Genomic DNA, 14685 nt, shown 5'->3' on the forward strand with positions numbered 1-14685 from the left:
AACAGCATACAATTACCCACACAGAGAAGAACCACAGGGATGACACACTTAATTTATCAAAGTGCTTCACCTGCAGAGTGAAGGAATGAAAGGCAGAGAGAGAGGATGCATATTATATCATCATTGCTAAAGGGATCATATGATGTGTATTCATGCTTTTTCAACCCACATGTTCAAGTTTGTGCAGGGCATTTTACAGGGACAGTATCCTGAACCTGTAAGAATACAAAACTGGCTGTGCACAAAGGTTGTTTCTAAAAAACATGGGGCAATTCCAACTTTGCTAGGACAAACTGATCCTTCTGAGTTCAAAAATATGTTTTATTATTTGCTACTGACTATCAAATGCTGTGTTTGGTGACGTATAGAGTCATGCATATTGACGTTCTCAGGATCACAAGTTCAAGGGCGTTACATTTTCGACACATGCTTGAGATGTTTAACCAATCACAATGAACTGGGTCAGCTGGCCAATCAGAGCACATTAAGCTTTCAGAAGGAAATCATTTTAGAAAGACTGGGCATATAGGAGCTACAATAATGTACAGTATGTGAAAAATAATGTTTTTGAGCATTAAAGCATGCTAAAATATTATATTACTCCTAATACACAAATTAATGATCTTAGAAAGTAGCATCATATAACCACTTTAACATTTTTATGGAGAAACTTCTTAGACCTCTTTTGACTTGATTTGAAAAAAAAAAAAGATCAGTTTTTAGACATAAAATTGATGTAATAATGAACTTTCAAGGATTAGCTCACTTTCAGAACATTTCAGAAGATGTTCATGTCTTTCTTCGTTCTAAAAGAAATGAAGGTTTTTGATGAAAATATCTATATAAGACCCTTATTCCTTTGCTGGGATCGTGTAGAGCACTTTTAAGCTGCACTGAAACTGTAGTTTGGACCTTTAACCTGTTGGTCACCAATAAAGTCCATTTTATGGAGAAAAATCCTGGAATGTTTTCCTCAAAAACCCTAATTTCTTTGCGACTGAAGACAGCAAGACATGAACATCTTGGATGACATGGGGGTGAGTAAATGATCAGGATTTTTTTATTCTGGAAGTGAACTAAGTGGAAGTGGAAGTGGATTATACAAATGCTTACAGTACGACAAAAAGTATCTTTCATCAATTTCACAACATTACAGCTGTCTCAGTGCTGTCATATTGTATTTCATCATACTCAAAAGTATATGCTTTCACGTCACAAGAGAAGTATGTACATTTAGACTGCACTGGAAGTACACTACCAGTCAAAAGTTTGAAATAATTAAGGTTTTGTAATGTTTTTCAGCAAATTAGAAGAAAACTGAAGACTGAGTAATGGCTGCTGAAAATTCAGCTTTGCAATCACAAGAGTAAATAACATTTTGAAATATATCAAAATAGAAAGCAATTTTTTAAAAATTGTAATATGTTTTTACTGTATTTTAAATGCAGCCTGAGTGAGCATAAAACTGGTAGTGTTTGTGAATACAGAGAAACGAGAGATGTGTACTAACTTAATCTTACCTCTTGTCTCTAGAGATGAAGTTAATACATTTCACATTAACCTCTGATAAAACTCATTACCCTGGGTCGGCTTAGACATCAGGTTAGATGTAGTGTCAGTTTGTCTTAGAGTCCATTGAGGAAAACAATACTCACCCTGACAGGACTCCTAATACCAGATTCAACACAAAGAAGGAGCCAATTATTATTAGAGGAATGAAGTAGAGCCAATTCCAAGTAGAGCCTAAGGCATCGTTGGTCTGTGAAAACACAAAACAGGAACTGATCAAAACAATGAAAATAACACATTATGATTTTAATTTGCAGTGGCTACTAAATCTACTTAATGCCTGGGTTAGAAAACTATAAACCCTGCCCTTATAATGATGACGATTCAGTGGGGCTCTGCTCGCCGGTGCAAAGGGTGTGATCACTGCGTGGGCAGGCGGCATTGTTGCCCAGCTGAGCTGAGAGGGTGTTCCCCGCATCCCGACGCAGCTGCAACAGCTCAGTTATGAGTGTGAAAAACACCTCTAACTGTGGCAGCATGACTCACGTCAATGCGTGACTCCATGTGACTGATTAAAAACACTGTGGACTTTAGCAGACATTCAAAATTATGAGATCAAGATTTTTTTAAATTATTTTAAAAGTGGACTCACAAAGGATAAATTTCACCAAATGAAATATTTTAAAGGTGAGCATAACTAGGCCTGGACAATAATTCAATATCAATATACATTGCAATTTTTTTTTTTTTTTCAATAACAGTGATATGGTTTTTAAACCATTTCCGATGTTTTTATATACATTACCAGTGTTTCCCATACATTGATTTATTTGTGGCAGTTGACTTCGGGGAATAAACATGAGCACTTCAAATCTCAAAATCAAAACGCGGCCTGGAGTTTTAAAAATTAGCATTCATAAGTTTCCCATTTTCAGAGAAACCACTGTTTCTGCTGCTCCAAAAGCGCCTCCTACTGGAGAATGAATCTGCGTTTTCAATAAGCCCGTCTCCAGCAATATGTTTTTGTTGTTGGTCACTCTTTTTTTGTTTTCTGCAGCACCTTTCATACACTTTATCCTGGCTGAAGCTCTTTTGCTTCATCCTATAAGAATAATTGGCCTATGTTATAGTTTAAAGTTAAAGATATTAATATTAATACGGTGAGTCTGAGAGTCTTCTGTTTATTTGTCAGTGATTTGACATTTCTTGTTTGTATGAAGGCTAAAAACAAATAAAAGGTGAACATTAATTTATTTGTGCTGCTTTTTCTAAAATATTATATAATTCTATAGGAGGTGGTTTTATAGACTTTGCAAATTCATTTTTCAGAAGTTTGTAGGTACAAAGATCTGTTGTGGGCATTCTTGGCAGTTTTTCCGAGGCGTTTTTAAAATATTATTCATATCGATATTGAAATTACAGTGGCATGCAAAAGTTCGGTAACCCCTTGCAGAATCTGTGAAAATGTGAATAATTTTAACAAAATAAGAGAGAGCATCCAGAATGCATGTTATTTTTAATTTAGTGCTGTCCTGAGTAAGATATTTTACATAAAAGATGTTTACATATAGTCTACAAGACAAAAAATTAGCTGAAATTATTAAAATAACCCCTTCGAATGTTTGGAATCCCTTGGTTCTTTATACTCTGTGTGGTTATCTGGATGTTTTTTGTTTTGTCATGGTTGTTCATGAGTCCCTTGTTTGTTCTAAACAGTTAAACTGAGCACTTTTCTTCAGAAAAATCCTTTAGGCCCTTCAGAGTCTTCAGTTTTCCAGCATCTTTTGCATATTTAAACCCTTTCCAGCAGTGAATGTATGATTTTGAGATCCATCTTTTCACACTGAGGACAACTGAGGGACTCAAACACAACTATTAAAAAAAAGGTTCAAACATTCACTAATGCTCCAGAAGGCGACATGATGCATTAAGAGCCGGGGGGTGAAAACTTTTGAACAGGATGAAGATGTGCAAATTTTTCTTATTTTGTTGAAATATAAGTTTTTGTCCATTTAGTACTGCTGTAGTGAAGCAACAGAATTCACAGAAGATGCATTGTGTTTCCTTCTGAAGCATCAGTGAATGTTTGAACCTTTTTTAATAGTTTTGTTTGAGTCCCTTAATAGTTCTTAGTGTGAAAAGATTGATATCAAAATCATACAGTCACTGCTGGAAAGGGTTCAATATGCAAAAGACGCTGGAAAACTGAAAAATCTGCAGGACCTGGAGGATTTTTCTGAAGAACAGTGCTCAGTTTAACGATTCAGAACAAACAAGGGACTCATGAACAACCATCGCAAAACAATAAAACAGTCGTAGATGTGTAAACTTTTGCATGCCACTGTATATCCTATTGACCAAATTTAAGAAATATATTGTGATAAAAATTTTGTCATATCATCCACCCCTAAGCATAGCTATATTAAAATTAACTGAGGAAATGTTGATGACTTTTTAAGATTTTTCCATTAAACCAAAATATTAAAGTCACCGTACAAATCAAAAATTACAATTCTTATGTTTTAATGGAATGTTGCAGAGTTACAACCCAAAAGTGGATGGCAGGTCTTTTTAGTGCAAATTCATTTGGCACTTGTTAAAAGCAGTCAATGTAGACATGCCCTCATCCTCAAAAACCATGAATAAACAACAGAGGTGTAAACAGTAACACATCCAATCTTTCCAATTCTTTCAAACAGGGCCTCTATGCTTATAATATTACACATTAAAAATAAGAAAATGGATAACAGTAAAGAACAACATATAAATGTCACTATTATGATCGCAGTCAACCGCCTAAACTAATTCCACCAAAAGCTCCAATAATCTGACGCTGAATAGAGATTGCATCTAACACCTTTCATTTTCCAGTATTTACAGCTGTTTGGAGATAAAAACCACTTTGACAAACCCTTCAAAATGTGACTTGTTATAAAAAAGGGAGATGTTGCTGTGCTTGAATAGACTTAAAAGAAGATCAGAAAAAAAGTGACAAGCTACACAGTATTGCATGCTGTATAGCATGTACAACCAATGTACAAATACAGTCACAGCTGGCTAGAATGTGGGAAGAGGAAGTTCCTCAAACTATTTCAGCTAAAATTAACCAATTATAAGTGCAATTTGATCATTCAAATGAACAGGACAAGGAAACAATGTCAATATAAGATGCCTGAATCCCAAAGCGACTGTATTAACAACAACAACAAAAAAGGCACGGTTTAAACTCATCCAACCAAAAAACTCAACAAGTGAGGCATTAAAATCCATCAAATGTGAAGTACTTCAAAGAAGCTAATGACCCTGTTTCATCCGTCAATAAAATGCTGTAGATTAGTGTTCATGCGTGATCTTCTAAGGAAGTGTTTATCATGAAGTAACAATTCAACACAAGTCAACTACATAACAGTCAGCTAAGAGAGGAACTCACATTATAGAGTACAGTTGTCCAGCCTTCCATGGTGATGCACTGGAAGACGGTGAGTATGGAAAATAAGATGTTATCAAACTGAGTGATGCCATCGTTGGGTCCGGACCAGTTGCCAGAGCAGTTATAATTGTGAGGACAAGCCTTGGCCCCACATGGGAATTCAATTTCAGATGAGTCTGCTCTTTCAGAATCTGCGTGAAATGAGAAAGACAAAAAAATAGCTTTTTTCATTAATTGAATATTGACTGGACAACTTTTTAATTTGTTAATACTGTGTCATTTGTCTGTTTGCTTTACTGTTTGTTATCATGAAGCTAATAGAAGAGACCAACAGAAGGATGAAGTGTTTACTTCCTGTATGGGAGGAGCCAAGCCTGATTGGCCGGTCTATATGGACCCATGAGGAATTGCCAGATTTTATTTTCTGCTCTTGCAATATTCTTATAATTTTGTTATCTTATATTTTGTTATTTATTAAAATGCATGTGTATATAGTCCATTTAAAAATTTAAATTAATTTATTTTCCCTTCTGTTGTTCCAAACATGTATGACTTTCTTTCTTCTGTGGAATAGAAAGAAATACCTTACAGTCAAAAGTTTTTGAACAGTAAGATTTTTAATGTTAAGTCTCTTCTGCTCACCAAGCCAAGCATTTAATGGATCTAAAATACAGCAAAAGCAGTAATATTGTGAAATAGTTTTACTATTTAAATTAACTGCTTTCTATTTAAATATATTTTGAAATGTAATTTATTCCTGTGATCAAAGCTAACTTTTCAGCATTATTTCTCTAGTCTTCAGTGTCATATGATCCTTCAGAAATCGTTCTAATATGATTTGATTTGCTGTTCAAGAAACATTATCAATATTTAAAACTGTTGAGTAATTTTTTTCAGGATCCTTTGATGAATAGAAAGATCCAAAGATCAGTATTTATCTAAAATAGAAAGCTTTTGTAACATTATACACTATACAATTCAAAAGCTTGGAGCTTTTTTAGAAAAGAAATTATAGAAATTAATACTTTTATTAGCAAGGATGTTTAAAATTGATCAAAAGTGATGATGAAGACAGATTAAAGCTGTTCATCTGAAAATTCTATTTAACATAGAAACCTGAAAATATTCTACACAGCTGTTTTCAGCATAATAATAATATTTTTTTAAACAGCAAATCAGAATATTAGAATGATTTCTGAAGGATTGTGTGACTGGAGTAATGATGCTAAAAATTCAGGAGTAAATATCAGTTTAAAATATATTTAAATAGAAAACATTATATAGAAATATTTCGAAATTTTACTGTTTTTGCTGTGCTTTGGATCAAATAATTGCAGCCTTGTTGAGCAGAAGAGACTTCTTTAAAAAACATTAGAAATCCTACAGTTCAAAAACTTTTGACTGGCAGTGTATATTATAGGAATATATAAGAATGTTGGTAACCATACCATAATAGTTTTGGGTCCCATTAACTTTTGCTGTATGGACAAAAAAAATAAAAAATACTTTGGAAGACAAAGGGACTCGAAACTTTGGTTGCCCACATTATTTAAAATATATTCTTTTGTGCTCCATAGAAGAAAGAAATGCATACAGATTTGGAACTGCTTGAGGGGGGAGTAAATGATAACACAATATTCATTTTTGGAGAAGACAGAGTTATTTGTGACCCTAAAAGATGTTATATGGTTGCCAACTTTCACAGAAACCAAATCTTTTTGTGTGTGAATTTTTTTTATTTTTAATCATTTTTTGAGTACTCTAAAGATTAAAACATTTTGTTTGGCTCCCAGCATCTAACAAGAACATAAATGTAAAAAATATTTATATTTATGTACTCTATTTTTGTACCTATGTGGATGTGTTGATCTGTGCATGTTCTTGTTCTTGTGATCCTTCTTACCTGTAATGTTTGGATAAGCTACACATATTTTGTGGAGTCTTCCACTGTAGAACTCTAGTCCAATTATAGCAAACATGAGAATGGCAAAAAACAGCAGCAGACCAATCTGTAGCAGTGGCACCATCGCCTTCATTATGGATTTAAGAACTATTTGCAAACCTTAAAAAAAAATAAAAAATAGATATCAATAAACCTATCAACAACACATAAATCATATCAAAATGAACTATTCATTCCTTTACATGTGGAAAAACGTTAACACTATAGCATCCACATGTACAAGAGCAACTTTAACACTGTGTCCTAACCAAGTGTAATGTGACAAATAACAGATAATTGGAGTGGGATTTTGGACCAATGAGATTTCTCTGTAAAGCTAGCTTCCCAGATAATTGCACACTTAGGAACAAAGAAAATGCCTTGCATGTAGCTTGTTGCAATTACAACTGGATTTGTGTCATTTTATCACTTTGCAACTGATTAGGATGCAGTGTAATCCTCCTCATTTCAAATGAAATGACATAATGTGTGATTAAGAACTTCATATAAAATGTATACTACATACTAGGAATTCCAGAAACCAGTTTAAGGGGCCGTAATACCCTCACAGCCCTCAGCGTGCGCAGGTCTAATGAAATATTCATGTGGGCTCCTGCTGTGGCCAGAATCCTGTTAACAAAATAAAAACAACCATAGGTTAGGCAAAGAAAGTAAATCAACAGGAATTATGAATGATATATGAATACTTCACAATTATGTTAATGATGATGTTTTGTAAACTATCCCATCTCCATCATTAGTGACATGGTAATTAGCGCAATAGTGATGACTCATAGTGATACTGTAGGTAAAGTAATTAGAGCAGCAGCGCTAAATGTGTGTGGTCTTTAATGATGTAATCCCTCTCTCAGTGAATGACAGCCAGCACACCTTCTAATAAGGGTCACTTCTGATTCATAGTTACCATCTAAGCACGGGTGATATTCATCAGGCATGACCAATGAGTCATCTCTGTCTTTGATTCGATGTTTGTTCATGTATAGCCCCCCACATACACAATCAGACAGAAGCACACTTTCATATTTGTGTGACAATAATAAGAAGCCAGTAGGAACCAGATGTAACTCTCATGCTGGATTTAAAGAGACAGTTTACCCAAAAATTTTGTCATATTATTCCCTTTCTATTGATTCTAAATGTGTTTTACATAGTTGTATCTTGTGTACAGTTGAGGTCAAAAGTTTTCATACACCTTGCAGAATCTGCAAATTGTTAATTACTTGTACCAAAATAAGAGGGATCATACAAAATGCATGTCATTTTTTATTTAGTGCTGTCCTGGATAAGGTATTTCACATAAAAGATGTTATAGTCCACAAGAGAAAATAATAGTTAAATTTATTAAAAAAATTACCCTGTTCAAAAGTTTACATACACTTGATTCTCAATACTTTGTTACCTGAATGATTCACAGCTGTGTTCTTTTTTTGTTTGTTTAGTGATTTAGTCCCTTTGACCGCTGCTCTTCAGAAAAATCCTTTAGGTCCCACAAATTCTTTGGTTTTTCAGGATTTTTGTGTATTTGAACCCTTTACAACAATGATTGTATGATTTTGAGATCTTTCTTTTCACACTGAGGAAAACTGAGGGACTCATATGCAACTATTACAGATGGTTTAAACGCTCAATGATGCTCCTGAAAGAAAAAAATGATGCATTAAGTTTGGGGTGTAAACTTTTGAAAAGAATGATATCATTTTTTTTTCATTTAGTACTGCCCTCCAGAAGCTACAGAAGATACTTGTATGTTTCCCAGAAGACAAGTTAAATTTACCCTGATCTTCAGTTTCAAAAGTTTTCACCCCCTGGCTCTTATTGCATCATGTTTCCTTCTGAAGCATCAGTGAGTGTTTGAACCTTCTATAATAGTTGCATACTGTATGAGTTCCTCAGTTGTCCTCAGTGTGAATACATGGACTTAAAATCATACAGTAATTGTTGGAAAGGGTTCAAAAACACAAAAATGCAGAAAAACCAAAGAATTTGTGGGACATGAAGTATTTTTCTGAAGAATAGTGGGCAGTTTAACTGAATCTAATGAACAACTATCACTAAACAATATTAAGAATAAAGTATATGTAAACTTTTGAATGGGGTCCTTTTTTATAAATTCGACTATTATTTTCTCTTGTGGACTATATGTAAACATCTTTTATGTGAAATATCTTATTCAGGTCAGTATTAAATACTGTAAAAAAACAACATGCTTTTTGTATGATCCCTCTAATTTTGGTAAAATACCATTTTGCAGATTCTGCAAGGTATGTAAACTTCTGACCTCAACTGTATGTGGATGTGTCGATACTTATTATGACTTATTTGTCCCCTAAATTAGCCAACTCTGAAAAAAGAACAATGCAAACAAAGCCCAAAACCCAAAGCGACTTACAAATGAGGGACAATCACAAGCAATTTATCACACAAATCCTGTACTATTGAATTACAAGAGCAAACCAAAATAAAATGTGACAAGCTAGAGCAGGAGTGTAAATGTGGACAATATATAAACATACACAGTATTTAAATGCAAACAATGAATTGATCACTGCTGTTGAGGAACATGCGTAATCATACCCATCCCTACTAGCACTCTCCTAAGAAGCCGGTCAGTAAAGGACCTTGCAATAATGTGATATGATTATTGTTGTTCTGATTAGAATGAACAGAATCCCTCGTCTCTCACAGGGAACCCATCAAGGGGATAGCTCATTATAAAATGCTAATGTTGTCCTTTATTTGCTGTGCCACCTAACAGGAAACAGCAACTCGTCTGTGATGCAGCACGCAACACTCGGAGGGAAATGAGAGGAGCATTAGTATGTGCGAGAGAAGCTTTTGTTGGCAGCGCTCGGTTTCTGACAACTACCCACTGGATGTCATGTGTCTAACCTGGGATGAACCGTCCTTTCCAACAACTCAACCAAAGCTGAAATTCTGGATTCTCTCCTATCCCAATTCACCTGGCACTCCTGTTGTTGGCTAATTAAACTTCATCCCCTTCCACCCCACTGAGATGAGAAAGACTGCCAAAGAAAGGTGTATAAACACAAGACACATAAAAAAAGAGGAAGACACATAGAGAGCGAGAGAATCAGATGAGAGGGACTTTGGCTTTAGCAGAAGGAAAATTTTTCTCCACTGGTTTTCAAATTTTGAATTCAACAGATGTTTAAAGACCCATCCAGTGGTAAAAAAAAAAAAAAACTGATTATTAAGCCAATTAACAGCTCTAAAATATAAAATGCTAAACTACATCGTATCAAAATTGCAATAAAATTCATGTTGATAAGCTCTAAACATTTATACAGCCTATAGACCAATTTGGATGTCACAGTTACATCACTTTCAGCTGTGTGCACATTGTAGTGACAGAAAAATACTAGCAACAACTGGAGGGAAACGAGTAAAATCCACTGAACAAGAGAAAAAAAATGTAAATTGTTGTGCCTTTGGATGTCAGAATAGAATATTGTCATCAAAGACGCCATTTGAAGCTAAATGCAGATGTTTAAATGGACAGACTATGGATGAAACCTGCTATGATTACACTACTTTTAAAGCATAAATATGATTTAAACAATAAGTTTACATAATATTTCACATATGTGACCCTGGACCTCAAAACCAGTCTTAAGTAGCATGGATATATTTGTAGCAATAGCCAAAAATACATTGAATAGGTCAAAATTTTTCTTTTATGCCAAAAATCGTTAGGATATTAAGTAAAAATCATGTTCCATGAAAGTATTTTGTAAATTTCCTACTGTAAATATATCAAAAACTTAATTTTTGATTAGTAATATGCATTGCTAAAAAGTTAATTTGGACAACTATAAAAGCGATTTTCTTAATATTTAGATTTTTTTGCACCCTCAGATTCCAGATTGTCAAATAGTTATATCTTGGCCAAATACTGCCCTATCTGAACAAACCATACACCACCGGAAAGCTTATTTATTCAGCTTTCAGATTTTGTATAAATCTCAATTTCAAAAAATGTACCCTTGGTCCAGGGTCACATATGCAGTTCATGGGGAACATATTATATTAGCCCTACAGTTACAGCATCAAATACCATTTAAACCTATAACATACTACATAACATTTATCTATTTTATCTAACAATTCTTTTTTTCTCGCAAATGCAAGTTTGCATCTCCTAGTTTGGACTTTATAACTAGGGGTGGGTATCGTTTGAATTTTATCGATTTCGATTCCGATTCCGATTCCACTTATCGATTCCGATTCTTTTCGATTCCCAGTTTCGATTCCGATTTAGTAAAAAAAAAAAAACAACAAACACAAAAGTCAAACATTAATATATTAAACATGTTTATTTTCAGTGCTAGATTGCAACATATTATTTTTAGGGCCGGGACTTTAACGCGTTAATTTAGATTAATTAATTACACAAAAATAACGCGTTAAAATTTTTTAACGCATTTTAATCGCACTTAGTTTTACACCGCGGAACGTTTCTCACTGGATGAGATTAAGCGGACCGATTATACTGGAGTACCAACTAGCGTTCAGACCAGAGCCATATAAAAAGATCTTTTTATATGGCTCTGGTTCAGACAAGCTGCGTCCGTCCTAAATAGTATTGTATGTCCCAAATCGTAGTATGTTTAAAAAAGTATTCTAAAGATTCCCGGATGGTCTACTACTTAACGATCAATGCACACTCTTAACGGCTAATATTGCCCGCAACACACTGCGCCGTGAACGAGGATTCAATTAGAACTACAAACACGCATAAAAAGTGTTAAAAAACTACAAACATGGAGGATATGCGCGACCAACGGACAGGTAGAGAAAGGGGTTTGAGTGATAAATAATCAGTGTGTAACCTGATAAAAAATATTTTTTAAATGTTATCCGCGTTATATTCCATGTGCAGCAACATTTATAATGATAGGTTTGGTCATTAACGTTTAAATGCATAATTAAGCAAACACAAGAGCAGAGTTCTCGGCATGAAAGACTCCTGAAAGAACGTGCCTCTTGCTACACTTAATGGCAATATTGCACTGGTCTGTTGGACTTGGTTGAACAAAAATAAACAATATTTTGTTGCTTAAGCTTATGTATTCAGTCATTATTCAATGGTATACTAAAAATCCATGTAAAAATCTTAATTCTCACTGTTCTCAGGTCAAATATTTATATGCGATTAAAATGCGATTAATTTCGATTAATTAATTACAAAGCCTCTAATTAATTAGATTAAATTTTTTAATCGAGTCCCGGCCCTAATTATTTTATCACAGGGGTTCTCAACCTTTTTTATATCAGGGCCCCCTTCTTCTCGGGTCAGTTTTGCAAGGCCCCCCTATGCCTGACATTTCCTCTAAAGGTGTTTATTTTTTAACCTTTTTTATTAACCTAAACATTAGTTTTGCCTTTTTATTTTTCTCCTGCATGTTATAAAAAAAAATCAAACAAACTTTAAATTAAAGCTATACTTTTGAATTTAAAAGAAAATCCTCTGCTCTAACTTTTTAACATGAATACACATATACAGATTTAAAGCACCTAAATTATTTAATTCAGACATTCTTCACAACTTCAGAGTACTCTTTCTTAAGTGACTGAATATTTACTGTTTGTATTTATTATAAAATAAACATATAAATGAAAAATACAGTAAATACATTGTAAATCTGTTTATGCTGGTGCTCATATGTGCTTAAACACCACTGACCCTTACAAGATCCACCTCTATGGGTAAGCATTCATTATAAAAAACTCACAGGACATTCATTTTGAAAACTATGCAAATATTTTGAAATTTCACGCAAAAATACTATGGATCAGAGCACCGAAAGCATGAATAGTTTGTGAATCAACAGCGGACTTATGCGTGCCTAATGTACGACTCTGATATACAAGAATGAATACATTAGGTATGCGCGAGTTCGTTACTATTACTCTGGTCATCTTTGCCTTTACATTACCGGGAGGGTTTGTTTCATGCAGCCAAGAGATAAAGTAGATACCTGTCTTCCCGCGGGGGTATAAGTGACTTTTATGTGGGCTTTTGCGGGACGAAATAACATATATTCCTTCTGGAGTGGGCGGGCGCAGGACTAAAATCCGTCCCTTGCAGATCTCTAAGATGAAGTTTGCGTGCAGCGGTAGATTTGTCTTCGGTTTTTACAAAGCGTAGACACACTTTTAAACGCTTACCGTGATCCATCTTTTCGACTGATGTTTACATTACCACGTAAAGTCCTGGCAGATTGCACGCGCGGAAGGTCCTGGCAGATCACTAGATGGAAAAAATGCAACCAGGAATCGAAACGAGGAATCGAAATTTTAATATTATAACAAGTATCCGATTCTTTATCTTAAGTATCCGATTCCAGAATCGGAATCGATTTTCGATTCCCAACCCTATTTATAACTCAACGTAACTCAACAATAGCGAGTATGTCAGTTCTAAACAAAACAAAGCCAGAAGTGTGGTATATAAACTCATCATTCTAGGCCAAGGATAAAAGAGAGAATGACGAGTTGATTTTTCTTTTTTTGTGAGATATAATCTTGGAATTGTGAGAATAAAGTCAGAATTTTTAAATACAAACTCAAATTTGTTTTTTTTTTAATTATTTTATTCCATGGCTTCTATAGACTGCAACTTAAAAAAACCTACCTGATCTCATGGCAAAAATGTACCTGTGGGAACGTTTTCGCAAGACGGCAAATATGTACCAATATATCACTGCAGTTTCCAACAGAAATGTCCACTAGAAGTGGTAAAACAGTGAGCACCTGTAATCGTTTTCATACACAGTTATGATTACAGCTACATATGTTTTGCTTTCCGGATGTAACAAGCTGGCTTAATAGCTCAGCTGGCACGGAACTGAACTTAGGATACAGAACCCTTGAGTACGAATCCCGTGAAAAACATGACTCACTATGACAGAGCGGAAAGATGAGAGAATGAAAAATGAGCTAAAACGACATGCTTGCGAAGTTGCGACTGTGGTTTTACATCACATTCGCTTTTGTTCATACTATCGGGTAGGTTTAGGTGTAGTGCAGATGATGGTACGATATTTTAAAACGTCACGGAGCATTAGAGTTATAGCGCCACTCAACTGACTTTTCAAGTCAGAACTGCGGTGACACAAACAAAATCAACATCACATAAAATGTACCATATGTACGTTCATCTGTTCCGGGAAAAAAAGAATCGAACAATCTTTTTGGTGCCACTCAGTGGACATTTCTGTTAGAAACTGCAGTGAAATGTACTTACTGCTATGTATTTAGCGTCTCGTGAAGACGTTTCCACAGGTACGTTTTCGTGATGAGACCAGGTTGTTGAAAACAGTCATCACTGTTTCTCTTCAAATACACACTCCAACTCAAAGATCTTCACTACAAACTGACAAAATAAACATTGGCTTTAACTTTCTGCAGCCATGCTCATGAGTATTAATGAAGACCTGTAATAAACTACGCATCAGAGTTTAATGAAGACTTCAATGCAGATTTAAACAGCTCCTATAGCCCACCCATAGTGAAATTAATAAGTGCATAGCACAAACCACAGAATATTTCCCACTCAATATTTGCACTTCATTTTCAGCAGGGCTTTATAACAGTGGAATATTAATACCATGCATATTCCCAGGTTGTCCTGCATATTAGTCACATCTGGGGTGTCAAGGTAGCAGGATGTCAGCGATTCTAATTAGGACCTGAGAAAGAATTAAAATAGCAGCACAGGAATGAGATGAAAGACTTCACTGAAAGACTGCTAAAGAAAGCA

The 14685-nt window shown here is 34.7% G+C and overlaps 1 protein-coding gene across 1 annotated transcript in view; it reads right to left on the reverse strand.

Moving 5' to 3' along the window:
• The window catches only part of cacna1ea (calcium channel, voltage-dependent, R type, alpha 1E subunit a), a 123865-nt gene that overhangs the window by 73102 nt on the left and 36078 nt on the right, over positions 1-14685 (reverse strand). The window contains exons 4-9 of the mRNA XM_073819857.1: positions 7408-7511; positions 6843-7001; positions 4940-5130; positions 1656-1759; positions 1521-1529; positions 71-126 (exon numbers count right to left, since the gene is read on the reverse strand). Of these exons, the coding sequence (XP_073675958.1) occupies positions 71-126; positions 1521-1529; positions 1656-1759; positions 4940-5130; positions 6843-7001; positions 7408-7511 (623 nt within the window). The remainder of the gene's footprint in view (positions 1-70; positions 127-1520; positions 1530-1655; positions 1760-4939; positions 5131-6842; positions 7002-7407; positions 7512-14685) is intronic.

This window comes from Garra rufa, chromosome 15 (genome assembly GCF_049309525.1).
Source record: "Garra rufa chromosome 15, GarRuf1.0, whole genome shotgun sequence".
NCBI lineage: Eukaryota > Metazoa > Chordata > Actinopteri > Cypriniformes > Cyprinidae > Garra > Garra rufa.